At 58.8% G+C, this 19,409-nt stretch overlaps 1 protein-coding gene across 1 annotated transcript in view; it reads left to right on the top strand.

Annotated features, from left to right (window-relative positions):
- Window positions 1–19,409, top strand: part of IGSF9B (immunoglobulin superfamily member 9B) — a 50,653-nt gene that overhangs the window by 21,040 nt on the left and 10,204 nt on the right. The window contains exons 11-19 of the mRNA XM_040256527.1: window positions 599–749; window positions 1,444–1,555; window positions 3,602–3,777; window positions 4,742–4,968; window positions 5,608–5,692; window positions 7,813–7,974; window positions 8,255–8,300; window positions 8,851–10,500; window positions 17,411–17,532. Coding sequence (XP_040112461.1) covers window positions 599–749; window positions 1,444–1,555; window positions 3,602–3,777; window positions 4,742–4,968; window positions 5,608–5,692; window positions 7,813–7,974; window positions 8,255–8,300; window positions 8,851–10,500; window positions 17,411–17,532 — 2,731 coding nt within the window. The remainder of the gene's footprint in view (window positions 1–598; window positions 750–1,443; window positions 1,556–3,601; window positions 3,778–4,741; window positions 4,969–5,607; window positions 5,693–7,812; window positions 7,975–8,254; window positions 8,301–8,850; window positions 10,501–17,410; window positions 17,533–19,409) is intronic.

A 19,409-nucleotide genomic window follows, 5' to 3' on the forward strand; every position in this document is an offset into this window, starting at 1 on the left:
GAAAGGTACCCCTGGGCTCCAGGGCTCATGGGGAGCGTGGTGGGGGCCCTTTCTCCCTCATCACCTAGAGAAAGGTACCCCTGGGCTCCAGGGCTCATGGGGAGCGTGGTAGGGGCCCTTTCTCCCTCATCACCTAGAGAAAGGTAACCCTGGGCTCCAGGGCTCATGGGGAGCGCGGTGGGGGTCCTTTTCCCATCATCACCTGAAGAAAGGTACCCCTGGGCTCCGGGGCTCGCGGGGGTACGGTGGGGGCCCTTTCCTCATTATCACCTGGAGAAAGGTACCCCTGGGCTCCGGGGCTCGCAGGGGGTGTGGTGGGGGCCCTTTCCCTGTCATCACCTGGAGGAAGGTACCCCTGGGCTCCAGGGCTCATGGGGAATGTGGTGGGGGCCCTTTCCTCATCGTCACCTGGAGAAAGGTACCCCTGGGCTCTGGGGCTGCAGGAGCGCAGTGGGGGCATGGCCAGGACTGCTCTGTTCCCAAGGGGCAGAGGAGGGCTGTGGGCTGAAGCCCAGTGCTGACCCCCTTCTGGAGCCCTGAGTGTCGGTGGCTTCTCTTCTGTCCTGGCCGCCCGCTCCCGCCCCCGTGTTTGGCCAAGGTAGGGAAGCCCAGCAGAAGCAAGCACAACGCCCTGCCCAGCGGGAGCCTGCAGTTCCGTGCCCTGAGCAAGGAGGACCATGGGGAGTGGGAGTGCGTCGCCACCAACGTGGTCACCAGCATCACTGCCAGCACCCACCTGACCGTCATCGGTATGGGCTCGGGTTGGGCGGGGCCTGGCGCAGGTGTCCTGTTCCCTGGGGCTCTTCCGCTGTTGGAGACATTGTCCCTAGGACCCCAGCCTGGACATTATGCCTGCCCCTCTGGGACAGACAGCCACTGTCCTAACAACAGCCATTGAACATTTACCACTGGCTTTAAGCTCAGTACCTAGTGGTGCAAAGTGGAAGCTGATATTCCTCCCAGGCTCACTCACAGAGACCGAGGCAGCCTGGGTGGGACACCGTGCCTGGCATCACCACACTGAGTGGTGGGCCCTGGATTCAAACTCCTGCTGGAAGTGTTGAGGGCCTGCTGGACTGGGCTGCTCTCACGATGGTGTGTGGGTCGCCAGAGTTGTGTGGGACGGGCTTTTGGCTTTGCTGACCTCCATCAGGTGCACTTCTGGGTTCTTCAGACGAGCACAGTCCTGATGACCAGGGGCTGACTCCCCACCCCCAGCCTGTATCCCTGATGTTCAGGCCATCTCTTGCTGGAAGAACCAGCCTCCTTTTCAGGACAGGTTTCCTCCTCCAGCCCCAGGGCCCTGGGCTGGACCCAGCTCCTCAGAGCTTCGTGGCCCCCACTGCTCCCCTGGGGCCACTGTGCTTGCGGGGCCCCTGGGGTCACAGCCCTGGTCACGCGGGTTCACTTCCCCCCTGCCTGAAGTGTCTGCTTGGTCTCCAGGCACCAGCCCCCACGCCCCGGGCAGTGTCCGGGTCCAGGTCTCCATGACAACTGCCAATGTGTCCTGGGAGCCAGGCTACGACGGAGGATTTGAGCAGACATTCTCTGTTTGGTACGGACCTCTGTGAGTCACCCCTGCACGCCTCGCTCTCTGCTTATCCCTCCCCCATCAGTCCCCGGGGCTGGGGGGCAGGTTATGAGGAGGGTGTGGATCTCTGCCCGCTTGACCTTCCTCTGGATGGTGGGTGTGTGCTGCCTGGTGAGGAGGCTTCTGTGGGCGGAGTGTCTGGGATGATGTCGGGGCCCGAATGGCCCACCATCCTGTGCTGAGTGTCCTCAGCTGATCTTGTGGCCCTTCCATGTCCTTCGCTCGCTCCTCTAGGTTTCTCTGTCCTCTGGAGTCTGGAAGAGACTCCTGATCTTGGGCATCCTAAGACAGCCCAGCTGCAAGCCTAGGATTAGCTTTATCCTGACCCTTCCCCCATGGTTCCAGAAACCAGTGTGAAGTGGCACTCACCGTCCTGCCCTCGTCTGCACACGTGCATTTTCTCTCTGGGACTGTGTGTCCATTGCCTTTGTACCTGGCTGTACATTCATTTGGTGAGATGCAGTGATTGGAGATCTTTGCCGAAAACTTGGGGTTGACCAGCGTCTCAGTGACGTGTGAGTCAGGCTGAGGACAGGAGGTGTAGAAAAACTGGGAGGAGAGCCCTCGGTTGAGGTCCACACTCACCTAGGGTTTTCCTGAGCCCAGAGCCAGCCACCTGCATCTGGGGCGACATTGTTGATCGGGGAGTGTGAGCCTCAGCTCTTCCTCTCCATACCTGTCTTCTCAGGGTATGTGTTGCCCCAGGCTCACCAGGCCTGGAGAGGAGGAGACATAGTTGGGGACTCTTAGTGATGCAGGCAGAACCCTCCGTGGACTTGCAGCACAAGGGAGGTTGAGAGGGATGTTGAGAGGGACCTGGCCTGTTTCCTAGACTCTGAATACCTGGGCTTTCTGAGTTCTGGACACAAACCGGATCTAGGTGGTGAGCTTGGGGGGCCTCAGAGTTGAAGCGAACCCCGTCCCACCCCCATGGGGCAGGCGAGGTACTGCCAGGGGGGCTGTGTGGCCAGGGCAGGGCGTGTGGCCATCTTCGGGGAGGCCTGAGCAGAAGGTCTGGGCATGGACTGGTCCCCTTGCTGCCTGTGGCTCTGCTTCGCTGTGTCACCCTGCTTGCCTGCTGGGGTGCCGGGTGGGAGGGGCAGTCTCGGGCTGGGGGGCTCCTTCCCCCCTTTTCTCTGCCTGCCTCCAGCTCTCCCATCCTGACCTTTGATGCTGGCTTCTCTTTGCCGTGCTTTCTGCGGCCCTGGCTCTGATTCCTGGGCAGAGGAAACGGTGAGCCGTCGGTGTGTAGGGACCTGGCCTCCTCGGGGATCCTCAATCTGCCCGGCCAGTCCAACGGAAAGCCATCCCCTCCCCGTGGTGGCACTGGACAGTGTGCCTGGACACCGGCTTCATGGCTGGTGGGGAGTACAGCGGGCCGCAGAGCAGGGGTTGGTCCTCTCACAGGATTCCAGCATTCTGCACCCACAGTGCAGCCGTCCTTGGTGACTTCTAACCTGGAAGGCTTTAGAATCCTGTCCCCACTGTGGGGAAGTGCTCTGTGTTTGTCCTGTGTCCAGCTCCTCCTCAGTGACACCAGCCTGCTTGAACAGAGCAAGCCCTCTGGGTCACACAGGCAGGCCCGCTTTGACCATCTCAGAGCAGCCAGGTAGCTGGGCACCTGGCCTCCCCTCAGGTCCTGCTGGTGCTCATAGCTACTCTCCCATGTTAGCACCTGCCTTGTTCCCAGTGTCCTCGCTCTCAGGGCAGGGCCATTCTTAAGACTCTGCCCAGGGTGAGGTTCTCTCAGAATGCAACTGATAATTTGACTAGTTTCTTGAGTGTCAACAATGCCAAGGGTCCCTTTTCATAGATGAGGCACCAGCAGTGGCTAGGGACCTGGCCTCATGGGGACAGGGCCAGCCATAGCTGAGGGGTCGCAGCCCGTTCCTGACCTCAAACCTGGGGAGGCCAGGGTGCCCCCCACCTCCAGCACTTGTGTGCCCTCTCCTGTCTCCAGTGTAACCCACCCCGTCTTCTTGTCCCCAATCCTCTCTCCCTTTTGGGCAGGATGAAGCGGGCACAGTTTGGGCCCCATGACTGGCAGTCCCTGCCTGTGCCTCCGGGACCCAGCTGGCTGCTGGTGGAAGCCCTGGAACCCGAGACAGCATACCAGTTCAGTGTCCTGGCCCAGAACAAACTGGGCACCAGCGCCTTCAGTGAGGTGGTCACTGTGAACACTTTAGGTGAGGCCGGGCCGGGGCGCTCCTGCAGGAGCTGGGATGGAGCAGACGTTTCTTGCCTGCTATATGCAGGCACCTTGCTAAATGCCTTATATGACCATCACTGATGTTGCAGCAGGGGTCTGTCCCACCATCCCTCGGGGTTGGTCTGGACCACAGTGCCCTGGCTGAGCACTTTGGGTGCTATGGGGCAGCCTCATGTGTCTTCAGGTGGGTGGGAAAGCTTTGGTTTCATCCTTCATGGCTGACCGCATGTTTCCATTTTCCTGTGGCCTCATAGAGGGTTTGGGGGTCCTTTCTACTCCTGTTCTCTGCTGGCTCCTTCCTTTGGCCCCCGGCCTCATTTGGTGGCAGGTGTGGACCCGTCTCCTCCTTCCTGACCCAGGGGCCCAGGAGGGGCTGTGCCCTCCTGGCTGCCGTTGCGTTTGTCCCCTCTCTGCGGCCAACGAGGGCAGCTGTGACCGGGCAGCTCCACACCAGTGTTGCCCGGGGTCGTTTATTGCCACCAAGGGGGCAGCTGGGGAGGCGGGCTCCTCCTGCCCCAGAGTGCCCCCCACGGGGGCCAGCTTTCCACCTGGGCCAGAGGGGACTGTGTGGACAGGGCAGTGCTGAGGGAAGGTGTTCTTCCTCCTTCGGAAGGGAACAAAAGTATCTTTTTAAAGATACCGCCTTACTTCCCGCTGGTTCCTGGTGTTTTTCCCGTGAGGGACATGATGCTGTCCCTCATCCCTCGGTATTGTTGGACGTGCTCTGGAGACAGAATCAGGAAGCTCAGGCCCGCTGCCCGGCCTCCTTCCTTTGGATCAGGAGGGCAGGGCTCTTCATGTAACTCTGGTCCTTAAATTGATGCCTGCTCCCAGGGGATGTGACCCTCACCACCTTGGGGTCCCTGTGCTGCAGGAACGCGTGGGTCGAGGGGGTGCAGCAGCCTTAGCAACCCCCTCATCATCTTCCCCCCACCCTGCAGCATTCCCTGTCACAACTCCAGAACCCCTGGTGCTGGTTACCCCACCGAGGTGCCTCACAGCCAACCGGACCCAGCAGGGCGTGCTCCTGTCCTGGCTCCCACCTGCCAACCACAGCTTCCCGATCGACCGCTATGTCCTGGAGTTCCGCGTCGGAGAGCGCTGGGAGACGCTGGACGATGGCATTCCCGGCACCGAAGGGGACTTCTTTGCCAGGGACCTATCACAGGTGCGGAGCCTGGCGTTTGCTGGAAGTGACCGTGAATTGCTTCTAGAATCACTGGGAGCTCAGGTGTCGGCAGGCTGGCTGCATACTGCCACACTCGCACTCCTGCTCTCCCAGGGCTGCTGCCAGGGTTTGGGATTTTGGGGTTACGGCAGCCAAGATCTGCAAGTTCAGGGCCAGCCCTGGGGGGTCTCCACATGCCGCCAAAAGCCAGGGAGCGCGGGGCGGGCTGGAGTCCGACATGGGCAGCCCAGGGTGGGAGCCCTCTTTCAGCAATTCTGAGTCCCTGGAGAACACGGTATTTTTTCCCAGCTGACTCCCCTTATACCTTGGCGTCTCTAGCTGGAGAGAGGCAGCCGCTTATCGCACATGTGCCTGCTATCTATCCCGTCTTCCCTTCTCCCTTCCCTGGATGCTCAAGAGCTGGGATTGGTCCCAAGAGCCCACATTGCATCTCTTTCTAGCTCTGCTTTCAGTGACCTCACATGTATAGCTTGGAATCTATCACAGTCCGAGTATTTATCCCATGGAAGTTGGCAGATACCCCAAGTTGCAGAGTTGGTTGGGGGGAGTCCGCTGGGAGGGGTACTCGTGGCTGTCACAGGTTGCGTGGCTGATGGGGTGTCACCTCTGGGGCTGTAGGACACGTGGTACGAGTTCCGGGTCCTGGCCGTCATGCAGGATCTGATCAGCGAGCCCAGCAACATTGCCGGCGTCTCCAGCACAGGTACTTGGGGTCGGGGCAGCATCGGCGCACCAGCTCGTTGCAGGAGAGGCTGAGCTGGAATAGAGGAGGGGGCGCCAGCTGACTCTTTGTTTCATGACCTTCAGGTGGGTAGGGTTTCTCCACCTGAAGAGCCGAATTCATGACCATTTCTCTGCGGTAGCCACAGAAGGAAATCCAGCTAACCTTCTGGTTAGAATAGTCAAAAGGAACTTCAGTCCTTTTGCTGTCAAATTTCTGTTCCTCTGGTGTTATCCACTTGTAGGGTGATGTGGGGGCTGCAAATTGGAGCAAAGAGACAGAAACGGGTCAGCGGTGCTTACCGATGCCTCTCGGTAAGGCAGCTTCATAATTAGGGTGTCTCATTTGGAAAATTGCTGTTTGGTGTTGTTTTCCTCCGCTCCTTCCTCTCCCTAGATTTTTTTCAGGCTAAATAAAGCCAACTCCCGAGCACTGTCTCCATTTATCTTCCTTTCTCTTGGCTCGGGGCCCAATTCTACGCGTGTTTCTCCAGTTACAGTCCCTGCCAAGTAGCAGATCCCTCCCCCAGAGGTGGTTCCCTCGGTTTGGGAAGAGGCTTTTGCTTAGCGATCAAGTTGGGGCACACGTCCTTGGGCAGTGCTCACAGAGCCCCCTGGAGGCAGGGGGCAGGAGGGGGCCTGACAAGCTCACGCTTGGGATTCCTGGAGATGCTGGTACCGTGGGGTGGGCAGGGAAGCGAGCCTTCCGGCGGGCCTAACACACTTCTGTCTTGTGTGTTGGGCACTGTGGGGCTGGTTTCTTTTTTTTTAGTTTATTTATTTTTGTTTTCGGCTGTGCTGGGTCTGTATTGCTGCATGGACTTTTTCTACTTGTGGCAAGCCAGGGCTACTCTCTGTCTGTGATGTGCGGGCTTCTCATTGCTGTAACTTCTCTTGTTGTGGAGCGTGGGCTCCAGGGCATGTGGACTTCAGTAGTTGCAGCGCCTGGGCTCAGTAGTTGCAGCTCCTGGGCTCTAGAGCTCAGGCTCAGTAGTTGTGGTGCACGGGTTCAGTTGCTCTGCAGCATGTGGAATCTTCCCTGACCAGGCATTGAACTCGTGTGCCCTGCACTGGCAGGTGGCTTCTTAACCACTGATCCCCTAGGAAACCTGGTCTTGTTTTTTTCTCCTCGGAGGTGCCTGCTGTAGCCCAGCACACTTCTTTCTTGGCATCCATCTAGGGAGAGAGCTGCAGCCCGGGCCGGGGTAGAGGACTTGAGGGTTTGGGGGCAGCTCTTGTGAACTGTTCTGCTCAGTGGCTTTATGTCTGGTTCCTAGTAGTTGCGAGAGTCCCTGGTGAACGTCGTCTAACTGCCTGAGCATTCCCTGTCTTTCAGCCTCCTGGTTGCAAGGGCTGAGCCTTCATTTTCTACTCAGCATGATCTGGGTTGTTTTCATCCATGTCCTTATCGACATGGGAGTGGGTTCTGGCCAAATGTATCAAAGATATGTGGGCTTCCCTTTGATGAGCCTGTGGGGCGGCACTTCCTAACAAGCTGTTGAGTGATGTGTGATCCTGGGGACCCATCCAATCCCGCTGTCTCTCACAAGCTCTGTGAATCTGAGCCCTTCTGCCAGTAGGACAGGATGTAGTCTGATGGCCCTGTCCACGCCAGCATGTGCCCGTGATGGCCAGGACGAGCTGACCCCCTGCAGGGGTTGCCCGCCTGCACTGTCATGGTAGAATGGGAACCTGCATTCTCGAGTGACAGCCCCGTGGTGCTGCAGTCACCCTCCTGGGCCCTGGTCCTGTAGAGAGGCTGGCGGGGGTCCCTGTGGCCATGTGATACTTAGGCTCCTGCAGTGTCCGGTCAACTGGGCATGGCTTCCGGGTGGAGCATGCTGCTTGGTGAGGGCACCTGGTGAGGTCATCAGGTGAGTGATGGCCTGGTCATCACCTGGAGAGGCTGCCCCATGGGGAGGAGATGTAGGTGGCGACTCCTCAGCTCCCCGATGCCATTCCACCTCTTCCCACCAGGCCGCCTCTTCAGTGTTAGGGCAGAGCCTTAGACATGTGGATGCTATGCGGGCGGAGAGGCACTTGGAGCCCTGGGGGAGGGAAGAGTCTCACCTGTTCTCCACCTCCCACCCCCCCACCCCCCAGACATCTTCCCGCAGCCGGATCTGACCGACGAGGGGCTGGCTCGACCGGTACTGGCTGGCATTGTGGCCACCATCTGCTTCCTGGCTGCAGCCATCCTGTTCAGCACCCTGGCCGCCTGCTTCGTCAACAAGCAGCGCAAGCGGAAGCTCAAGCGCAAGAAAGGTGGGTGTCGGCTTGAAAACAGAAACCAGACCTCGTGGGCAGAGCTGCCAGCGGGACTTGCCTTGATGGTGGGAGAGGTGGACTTGCCTTGATGGTGGGAGAGGTGGCTGGGACCAGAATGAGGGTGGAGGTGGGCCTGGTGGGGGTGCAGGATCCTGGATGGAGAGGTCTCTGATGCCTGGGGGCTGTTTCCCTGCAGGGCTTTGCCCTGGGCCCTGCTGACAGCTGGGGTGGGCTTTGTGGCATCAGCCTCAGCCAGCTCCATCCTTTCTCCCTCCAGACCCTCCACTCTCCATCACACACTGCAGGAAGAGCCTGGAGTCTCCGTAAGTGGCCTCCCCAGGAGGAGAGGGCACAGCTGTCCGGGGTGGAGGGTGGAGGGCCCACTCAGCTGTGTCACCTTAATTGATCTGCATGGTAATTTTAAGTTGTCCACACTGACAGAGGAAGCTGTAGCGCAGGCAACTCAAGAGAGCAGATGAACTGTTTCTCTTTGGCTTTAGAATGTATTTCTTTGATTTTTTCCCCCATCCTAACAGATGTATCTTCTTAATATGTTTTGGTTAAGTTAATAGAAAAAGGAGCTTGCATTTCTTGAGCAATCTAGGAGTCAAGCTGCAGGTGTAACTAGAGAGGTGGCAGATAGTAGGAGCAGACGGAATAAGTGTAGGAACAGGGTGTCCATTTGGAAAATGGACAGCGCCCACCTAGGCAGTTGAGAGCCAGGCAGAGGATCTCATGCCAGAATACCTGGCCCCGCTGCCGTTCCTCTTCACTGTCACCCTCTCAGGTGATTCAGGTACTTGGTGGGAAGAACAGAAAGAAGTCATGTCCTCTGAGCCCCCCTCACGCTGCCTGCTCTCTCCCTGTCCCCAGCTTGTCCTCCGGCAAGGTCAGCCCTGAGAGCATCCGCACGCTCCGTGCCCCGTCTGAATCCTCTGATGACCAGGGCCAGCCGGCGGCCAAGAGGATGCTGAGCCCCTCGCGCGAGAAGGAGCTGTCCTTGTACAAGAAGACCAAGAGGGCCATCAGCAGCAAGAAGTACAGTGTGGCCAAGGCGGAGGCTGAGGCGGAGGCCACCACGCCCATCGAGCTCATCAGCAGGGGCCCTGACGGCCGCTTCGTGATGGACCCCTCTGAGGTGGAGCCCTCCGCCAAGGCCCGGCGCATCGAGGGCTTCCCCTTCGCCGAGGAGACCGACATGTACCCCGAGTTCCGCCAGTCGGACGAGGAGAATGAGGACCCGCTGGTGCCCACGTCTGTGGCTGCCCTCAAGTCCCAGCTGACCCCTCTGTCATCCAGCCAGGAGTCCTACCTGCCACCACCAGCATATAGCCCTCGGTTCCAGCCCCGTGGCCTGGAGGGCCCCGGCGGCCTGGAGAGCCGGCTGCAGGCCACTGGTCAAGCCCGACCGCCCGCCCCCCGGCCCTTCCAGCACGGCCAGTATTACGGGTACCTCAGCAGCAGCAGCCCGGGGGAGGTGGAGCCGCCTCCCTTCTACATGCCAGAGGTGGGCAGCCCCCTGAGCTCCGTCATGTCCTCGCCGCCCCTGCACGCCGAGGGGCCTTTCGGCCACCCCACCATCCCCGAGGAGAATGGAGAGAATGCTTCCAACAGCACACTGCCCTTGACTCAGACGCCCACTGGTGGGCGCTCCCCGGAGCCCTGGGGCCGGCCGGAGTTCCCCTTCGGGGGTCTGGAGACCCCGGCCATGATGTTCCCCCACCAGCTGCACCCTTGTGAAGTGGCTGAGAGCCTGCAGCCCGCGGCCGGCCTCCCCCGAGGACTGCCACCCGCCTCCCTGCAGGTGCCCGCAGCCTACCCAGGCATCCTGTCTTTGGAGGCGCCCAAGGGCTGGGCCGGCAAATCCCCAGGCAGAGGCCCCGCCCCAGTGCCCCCCACCGCCAAGTGGCAGGACAGGCCTGTGCAGCCTCTCGTGAGCCAAGGGCAGCTGAGACACACCAGCCAAGGCATGGGCATACCCGTGCTGCCTTACCCCGAGCCGGCCGAGCCGGGGGCGCACGGCGGCCCCAGCGCGCTGGGCCTGGACACCCGGTGGTACGAGCCCCAGCCCCGGCCCCGGCCCAGCCCCCGGCAGGCCAGGCGCACTGAGCCCAGTTTACATCAAGTGGTGCTACAGCCCTCCCGCCTCTCGCCTCTGACCCAAAGCCCCATTGGTTCCCGCACCGGCTCCCCTGAGCTGGCCGCGCGGGCCCGGCCCCGCCCCGGCCTCCTGCAGCAGGCCGAGATGTCAGAGATCACGCTGCAGCCGCCGGCCGCCGTCAGCTTCTCGAGAAAGTCCACGCCGTCCACAGGCTCCCCGTCCCAGAGCAGCCGCAGCGGCAGCCCCAGCTTCCGGCCCACTGTGGGCTTCACCACTCTGGCCACAGCCTACCCCTCCCCTCCGCCGGGCCCCACGGGGCCAGCGGACAGCTTGGATGTGTTTGGACAGACGCCTTCCCCTCGAAGGTTGGGGGAGGAGCTGCTCAGACCGGAGCCCCCTGCTCCGCCCTTACCGAGTTCAGGGTGAGTGTGAGCTGGTCTCTCGTGCCCACTGCACCGATCATCTTCCGTCCCTTCCCCCCTACCCCCTGCCCCCGCCCCTCCATCCACTGAATGACAGGGCTTGTCTGGACATGCTGCAGATCCTTCAGGAGAGGAGTGCTGGTCTTGGCATCGCCAGGGTGTGGTCACTGGGGTGGGGGTGCGGCTTACCTGCCCAGGTACCTGGCCAGGAGCATGAGGGATCTTCTCCACCCTGCCCAGAGCTCTCAGGAGACCCCCCCCCACCCGGGACGGCGGCCAGGGGAGAGGACATGGATGGGGGAGGGTGTGTGCGTCCCTTGAGTGGTCACTCAGTGCTTCCCAGGGAGCCTGACTTTGGGTGGTTCCAAGGTTTGCCCGGAGACCTTGTGTCCAGCCTCCTGTTCTTCCTTGACCCCTCCTCCTTGAAAGCAGGACCCTGGGGCCTGGCTTCCCTGGCCCCCAGGCTCTTGTCCCCAACTTCCTTCCCTCTGCTGCCTAGTGAGCGCCGCACCACTGCCCCCCCTCTCCCCAACCCCCACCACCCACCCCAGCATCTCTAGAGGCTGTGTCCTCCTGGAGGCTGAAAGCAACATCTCAGGCCTGTGAACCCTGAGCCCAAGCCACACACCCCACCCCAACCTGTGTGCCTCGCAGGAAGCTGCAGACATACAGACAGACAGACAAGCCCCTGCGATCAGCTGGCCTGGGGGAGCCCACTGTAAACGGTAGCAGCTGGTGTGCCAGGTACCACTGAGCCTGGACGCCTGCCCGTGCTCTTTCTCTCTGGTCCTTCTCCCTCCCTCCCCCTTCCTCCTCCCTGAGTCCGTCCTTCTCTGTCTGTCTCTCTTCCTGCATCTTCTTTGGGTTGGCCCGACTTGCTGAGAAGAGCCTGCACCGTCTGTAGACCCCATATCTCCTGCCCCCGCCCCCTCTGGTTCCGTCCTTTGGTCTTCTTTGGTGTGGCCGCCTGTGCAGGGGAAGAGTCCAGAGCAGAGGCTGGCCTGATGGTAGGCAGATGGGAGGTGGTCGAGAGGAGGAAGCCCGGCGCCCTGCCCCCTTCACTCCCGACTCTGGTACCTGGAAGCACAAGCCTCACCGCCCACCCCTCGGCTCAGGTGGGGGAGGAGGCTTGGGAGGTGGAGGAGAGCCGTGCGCTGTCTGCAGGAGATGCTGGGGGCCGCGCCCTGTCGTCTGTGCTTTGTGCAGCCCTCATCTGCTTCGTCCCATCGTGCCGTCTGGGTCTCTGTCTCTCTCCTTCCTGCCCCTCACCCCATTCTCTGGCCTCCTCGCGTGTCGGTTCTCTGGTCCCCGTGCTCCTCCCCTCCCCTCTGGGTGTGCGTGGGTGGTCCCGGCGCCCGTGTTGATAACCGCTTTGTTTCTGATTGATCTCAGCTATCTGGGCAGTGTTGTCGAGACAAGCCTCTCTTCAGCTCAATAGGTAAGGGAGCTCCGGCTGGGCGGGCGGTGGGGGGCGGACCGGCGGACGGGCTTTGGCAGGGCCATCGCTTCCTCTACGGGGGAATCCAAACCATAGCCCCCCGGTCCTCTGTGGGGCGGCAGCCTCCGCTCCGATTCCCTGCAGCTTCCTGGGCTCCCCACATCATGCTGTTGCCACAGCCCGCCGGGCCACCGCCTAGCTGCAGCTTCCGAGCCCCGCCCAGAGCCCCCCCTGGTTTCTGCATCCAGACACCCGCATCCTGCTGTCCAGAGCTTCCCACAGAAGCCCTGGCGCCTGCATGCACCTGAGGGCCTAGAATGCCTAGAGCGCTTTGCATCTCTGCACTTGGGAAACTTGTCTGGGCCCCGGGGTATCTGTGAGCACGTTGCTCTCTTCTGCCCGGTTTTCCCAGCAGCCTCCAGCACAGAGGCCCCCTCCCTCCCTGGCCCCTTGACCTGCCCTGTTCCCTCCCTGTTCTCTGGGGACCCTAATGATAGCTGGTCCTCCCCATAGCTTGGGGCTGGGCTGTGGCCTTCTCCTTTCCTCACCAGCTGGGTCTTTCTTTGGTCCAGGCCCTGCGTTGTCCTGTGAGGGCCCTGGGCAGCGAAGGTTACCACTCCTGAGCCCTCACGGCAGCCTGTTCTTGGCCGTCGCAGGACTGAGGCGCAGACCTCGCCTGGAGGCTCGCTGCTCTCAAGGCCCTTGCAGCAGCCACTCCTGCCCTCTCTGGGCCATAGCTCTGGGGGCTTCTGGGAGGAGCCCCCTAGAGGAGAGAACCGGCCCTGGGCAGGGGATTGGCAAGAGGCTGACCAAACACCACTTTCCTCCCTCTGCTCCCCTGTGGGTGCCTCCTCTTCCAGGTGGGGATCTCAGCAACTCGACAGCAGAAGGGTACCGAGCCTCTTAAAGAGGCTTCTGTAGTCCCCCTAACCCCATCACTCTCATGGTAGCTAAGAAGAAGATGCTTTTTGCCGTGGATGCTTCTGGGGACTAGCCAGTGAGGGCACCAGGCACTTGGACAGGAGTGGAGCCTCCCCGGCTACTTCTGGCTTCCAGGAGGAAGCCTCATCTCCTCCCCACCTGGAGATAGCAGGGGGCAAGGGAGGCGGGGGGCTGCCTGTCTCCTCGAGTCATGAGAGTGGCCTCCCATAAACCAGAGCCTGTTTGCCAGCTCCTCATGATCTGCAGCTGGGAAGGTGTCCGCAGCCAGAGGTCCGGGTCCTGTGAAGCTGGCTGATGCCACGCTCTGGGAGCCCAGGGACAGCAGTTGCAAGCGGCCAGCTGAGTGACAGTGACAGGCTGGCCCTCCACCTTCCCTCTCTCCTCCCTGACCCCAGTTTGACCCCCCCGAGGAGTTGATGACTCCAGGCCCAGCCCTCCCCCTTCATTCTTGAAAAGTGCCCGGGCCCTGTTCTCCCCTGTGACCCCTTCCTGGTGTCCTAGACTTGCAGGCTGAGTGTCCCCTCACTGTTGTGACAAATCCAGAATCTGGGGGCGTGACGCGGGAGCTGGGTTTCTGCCTGGCCCGGCCAGCTCCTCGGCCTTGAGAGTCAGGCCCTCGCTGCGCTGCCTGTCAGGAGCTCAGGCAGAGGCCGGGGGGCCCCCGCAGGCGCCGGGCTCCCCCATGGACGCTGCCGTCTTGCCCCCTTTGCGTGTGTTCCCCTGGGTCTGTTGGAGAAGATGTGACTCGTCTCGTCTACGTGCGTTCTTGCTCTGTCCCCCCTCCCTGCTCCCAGCCCACAGCCATCCTAGGCCGCTCCTCCTCTCCTTTTCCTCCTCCTCCAGCTCCCTTCTCAGGGCGGGCAGTGGCGAGTGGTTTCTGGGAGGACTCGGCCTGTTAGTGGCCGGGGCTCTCAGCTCCCTGTCTGAACACCAGCAGCCGCCTGGGCCTGCCATTCTCTCAGGTTCCCTTTCCTGTTCATGCTGACCGTGGCCTCCATGAGGCAGGCGTGTCGGAGTGTGTTGGGGACCCTTGTACTGGGTGAACCCGGGGAAGGTGGCCCCGTTGGTAAAAGCCTGTCCTGAGTTGGGAGGCCACACACTTGGCCCACTGGAGGGGCCGTCGGTGGGCGTAGCAGGAGGGCGTCCCTCCGCAGAGTCCTGGTGGCTGTGCTATGATGGAAGGCGGGTTCTCCCACGTCCTGGCCACCCCGTGGATGGGAGTGGGTTTGCTTGGTCTCCTCCCCAGTCCCATAGACAGACAGGTAGAGTGTGCACTCAGGAGAGGAAGGCCACACTCTTTCCCTTCTGCTTTGCTGTTGCCAGGAGGGTGACCATTTTGGGCAGGAGAGGCCTGGAGTTTTGGCCATCCTGCGCTGTGGCTTGCCTTTCTGAGCTGGGCTGTGTCTTCCCTCCACTGCTCCAGGTGGGCACAGCGAAAGCAGCTGAGAGGTCTCTGGGACTGTGACTAATTTGGGTTTTGCATGAATTTTATAATGAGTAAGAGTCAAAGAGCGTTAAGGTATATTCCAGGCCATCTTTGGTAGGTCTGAACCACAGAGAAACACTGTGGGACATAGACCTGGAGTTCACTGGGGATGCCAGGCTTTGAGGCCTCACCTTCCAGCAATGCTTGTACTTTCTGAGGGAGGGGTCCAAGTTTGATGACTCTGTGTGTTCTAGAAGGACTGGGGCTGAATGGAAAGAGAGTTCTGGCTTCACCTCCCTGTCTGAGCTCCTTGGCATCAAAGTGCATTGCCTAGAAGTCTCCCAGGGGCTTAGCCTGGACAGGGGACAGGGTCCCCCTTTCCAGAGAAGCGGGCAGTTGGCTTCCAGCCTGCTGGGATGCTTCGTGTGACTTTTCTGCCTAATTAACTGAATATGAAGGCCCACTGTGCCCCCCTCCCCACACCCCCGTCCTTCCAGATCCTGCCTTTTTATCTCTGCCCCCTGTACTGGCAAGCAGCCCAGTGCCTCGGGGCTTCTCCTGTGTGCATCAGAGTCTGAACACCGAGCCAAATGCAGGAACAGGTGGACAGCAGGTGTCCTGGAAGGGCTGGAGCTTGGTTGCTTCACAAGGAAAATTGGCTCCCACTGTGTCCACCTCCCAGTGGCTTATTTCTTCCTTTTGGGAATCCTTGCTGAGGGCACACCTGAGCCAGCTTCCCTCCCCAGGCTATCTTCTCTGGCTCTGCCACCGACGGGGTGAATGTCCAAGACGGTGGCAGCATGGGCGTCCAGGGCAGGCTGACTGCTTGGGGCATGGGGGCGCTGCAGGGTGAGAGCAGTGTCCTCCTCCCGTGGGGCTTGTGCCTGTTTCCATCAGGAAGAAGCTGCGCACACAGCTTACGACACGTTGAGAGTCTTGGCTGTGTCGCGTTGACAACTGAATTATGAGACAAATGGCTTAAGCGCTTTAACTTCAGTTTCTCCATCTGAAAAATGGGATCCGTCTCATGTTTGCCCCTTAGGGATGCTGTCAGGGTTCAGGGGAATTACTGCAGAGGACATAGATCAGTGCCTGGCATGGTGACTGGTGAACCAGTTCTGTATGATAAGAGCGATAATGACAGTGATAACGATACTGACCCTGGAAGCCTTAGCTGCCTGGGAGAATCCCTTGCAATTTTGGGGGGCATCCTGTACCTGTTTCTCTCATGCCCAGTGGGTCACCCTGCACTGTGTAGTTTGCACACTGGCCCCTGGCCTGCTGGCTTGTCATATGCCTCCTCGGATGGTGTGCCGCTCACTTGTCTTCCCTTGGAAAAGGCCGGCCAGCACCAGCAAGCGGATGACCCGAGCCGTGCATTCACATCTCTTTCCTTCCAGGCAGCACCAGGAAGCCTTAGTCCAGGATGAGCGGGGTGAGGCCACTGCATCGGCTCCGGGGAGTCACGCTCCCTCATGGCCTGGCCGTCTCCATTCTTGGTCTGCTTCCAGAATTCCTTCCAGCTGCTGCTGTGTAGGACCTCTGGGGGTAGACGGCGGTGTCTGTGAAAGGGGAAGGAAGGGGGAGCTGGCAGCTGGGTCTCGGGGTGAAGACCAGACCTCTGATGGTGAGCTGGCCTACTTCTTTCTGAGGCCGTGCGTGCGTGTAGGGGGGCTCTTAGCTCTGTATTTCGAGGGGGCTGATGAAAATTGAGATGCTGTCTCTGGCCTGGACTTGGGAGGAGCTTCCCCGCACTGTATATGTGGACAGGCCGTGGAAGGATGGCATCCATGAGAAGATGCAGGTTGCTTTACTGTTAGCTGGATCAAGAAGCCCCAGGAACCAGAGGCTCATCTACAGTTAGCCTCTGTTTTCTTCCTTGTCCCTACAAAGATCCCCGAGGTTGGGGAGATGCGGCTGTGGTCTTCCCGCCCCTCTTTTTTTTTTTTAACCTTAGATTTCTTGCTCACTGCTGGGGACTTCTTTTCCCCTCACAGGTTTGGCTATCCTTCTTCCTTCAATCAGGATTTACCAAGCACTGATTGGAATGGAGATGGAAGAGTGAGGTGTGGGGAGGGAGATGCCCACAGGGTTTTGGGGTGGCCCTGATTCCCTGATGGCGTGCTGAGAGCATCACAGGCCGGAAAGAAAGAGCGACCGATGTCTCTCTTTCCCACTTTACTCCTCACGCTCCAAGTTTGGCTTCCTCTGGGAAGAAAAGGCAACGATCTTCTAGATTTTCTTCTGACTCTTGAACTCTTCTCTCCAGTGCGTGCAGATTGTCGCAGCCCGTTCTCGGCTCTCTTTGAGCTCTCTGTCATCTTGGTGGCATGGGCTCTGGGTGTCGCCTTTGACCTAATTGCACAGGCACTCTGTTAAGTGAGCTGCTACCTCCACTCCTCAGCTGGGGCAGGAGACTCCGACACAGGTCTCCTCTCCCAACAACCTTGGTTTCTCTGTATCTTAAACCGTGGAGACACTCACTTCAGGTGTCCTGGGCTTTGCCAGACTGCCCGATTGGGCACTGACCGTCATAATCCACTTCTGCGCTCGTCTGTTCTCTCACGTGACCATGAAGTCTGAGCCCTGTCCGCTGCCGAAATGTGGGTGGATGACAGCCATTTGCTGCTGCTGGCTGCAGGGTTCTGCCTGACTCTCGGCAAAGGAGCGGCTGATCTCACGGGACACTAGGGCCCTGTCTGGCCGGGTCTATCTTTCCTGGGGGGTGGGGGGAACAGTCAAGGGTGGGGTTGCTCTCCCCCCAACCCCTTTAATCTGCCCCTGTACTTTTCACTTAAAGGTCTTGACTGTGATGGTCCAAGAACTTAAGACACGGAAGCTGCATTCTTCTCCACGCTGCCTTCCCCAGCTTAGGGCCGCATGACGGGTTCACCATTAAAGCCTGTCTCTCTCCCTCTCCCAGGTCTCTGGTGGCCCGACAGATGGGCCTCCTGCTGCAGGAGCTCTCCGCTGGGACTCTTTCTTCCAGGAGTAGCAGAGAGGCAGGTGTCTTCTCCAGGACAGCTGCTTGGCTTTCTCCAGCTCCTCCTCCAAACCTCCCTCGTCTGCGAGCTTACCTGTGCCTCTCCAATTGTCCCTTCCAGGACACATCCGCCTGCACCCGGGAGTGCTGCTGCACCTGAGAGGCTGGAGGCTCTGAAGTACCAACGGATAAAGAAGCCCAAAAAGTCATCCAAGGGCTCCTCGAAGTCAAAGAAACGATCCGGTAAATGCAGAGTGGCGCGCCATCCCTCCCTCCCAACCCCGACCTGCCTTTACAGATCCCAGCTCTGGGTTCTCTGCAGAGTCAGCTCCTCTAGTGTGTCTTCTTCTTTGCTTCTCTCTAGTGCTAATTGCCAGGTGATGTACAAATAGAGTTTTCATGTCAAAAAAGGAGAAAAATAAGGTTAAAATATGATTGTCCTCCCAATCTTGTTTCATCCAACCTAGGGACCATCCTTCCTGGGGGCATGTGTATTCAGATGCAGCCCTTTTGTGTGTACACCTTCAGAAAATACATGGCATTGTTTTAGTGTATTTTAAAACATGTTTATTTTTGGCTGCCCTGGGGCTTTGTTGCTTTGCGTGGGCTCTCTAGCTGTGGTGAGCAGGGGCTGCTCTTTGTTGTGGTGGGCGGGCTTCTTGCTGTGGTGGCTTCTTATGCTGTGGAGCACATGCCCTAGGCTCACGGGCTTTAGTGGTTGAAGCATGCAGGCTCAGTAGTTGTGGCACGTGGGCTCAGTTGCCCCAGGGCAAGTGGGATCTTCCTGGACAAGAGATCGAACCTGTGTTCCTTGCACTGGCAAGTGGATTCCTATCCACTGTACCCCCAGGGAAGTCCTAGTGTGTTTTTGTTAACAATATAAATAGTACTTTTCCCCTCAGTCTGCCATATGCCTTGGACATATCCCTGTTTCCTTATATATTTCCTCCTTATCAGGCCTCTGGATGGACATGGGAATTCTGGGGTCCTACTCAGTGTTAATCTTAAAGGAGGTCAGTCCTGAATATTCATTGGAAGGATTGATGCTGAAGCTTAAACTCCAATACTTTGGCTACCTGATGCGAAGAACTGACTCATTTGAAAAGACCCTGATGCTGGGAAAGATTGAAGGCGGGAGGAGAAGGGGATAACAGAGGATGAGATGGTTAGATAGCATTTGCTACTCAATGAACATAAGTTTGAGTAAACTCCAGGAGTTGGTGATGGACAGGGAGGCCTGGCGTGCTACAGTCCATGGGGTCACAAAGAGTCAGACACGACTGAGCAACTGAACTGAACTCGGTGTTAACGGGTCCCTGTGGCATGGACTCAGTGTCTGAGGGCAGGGCAGACTTCTTTCCATGAGTTAGAGTGAAACTGCCTTATTTCATAGAAAGGACATCTCTGCTGAAATGGATGCTGTTTACCCAGCAGTTGTACATAGCTTCTAAGATACTGCAAAAATAGTTCAGCCTTATTTCAGACTTAGAAAACTCCTTACTATTTATCACATGCTCTCATTCTACCAGTGGTTTTTGGAGTGCTGTGACAGGCTGTCTGAGAAGACCACTGCACAGCTTCTTTGCTGGTCTTTCTTATCTACCACAGAGAGCCTTCCATATGGGAGAATGAGACACTGAGGCCCTTGTGCTTGGGAAGCAGCAAGCTCTCAGTTCTCACTCGGCCTTTGGGTGGTACTATTATCCTATTAGTTTATAGCTGAGGATATTGAAGTTTAGAGAAAGAAGACAAATTTTTTTAGGTTTTGGGAGAGAAGAGTTCAAAGCTGAATTTTCAATGCATTTAAGCCCATTCTATCTACCTATATATTATTTATCATCTGTTTTTTGTTTTTTGGCAAAAAAAAAAAAGGTCCCATGAGCTGCCTATGTTCTCTTTTTTTGTTTAAGTGGTCCCGTCTGCTGTCAGGTGTTCACAGCTCCACAAAGCTCTGTCTTTAGCCCAGCCCTTGTCTGTGAGCTGGTCTCATATTTCTGGGTGCCTGCTGCCCCTCCCTCTGGGTGTTCTGTCTCAAATAGTTATGGACAATCTTCCATGTCTGCTTCCTGCCCAGTCTCATAAAAGGCTCACTTCCTCGCCTGGTCGCTCAGGCTCCTTGA

Source organism: Oryx dammah, unplaced genomic scaffold, assembly GCF_014754425.2.
Source record: "Oryx dammah isolate SB20612 unplaced genomic scaffold, SCBI_Odam_1.1 HiC_scaffold_15, whole genome shotgun sequence".
NCBI classification, from domain to species: Eukaryota; Metazoa; Chordata; class Mammalia; order Artiodactyla; family Bovidae; genus Oryx; species Oryx dammah.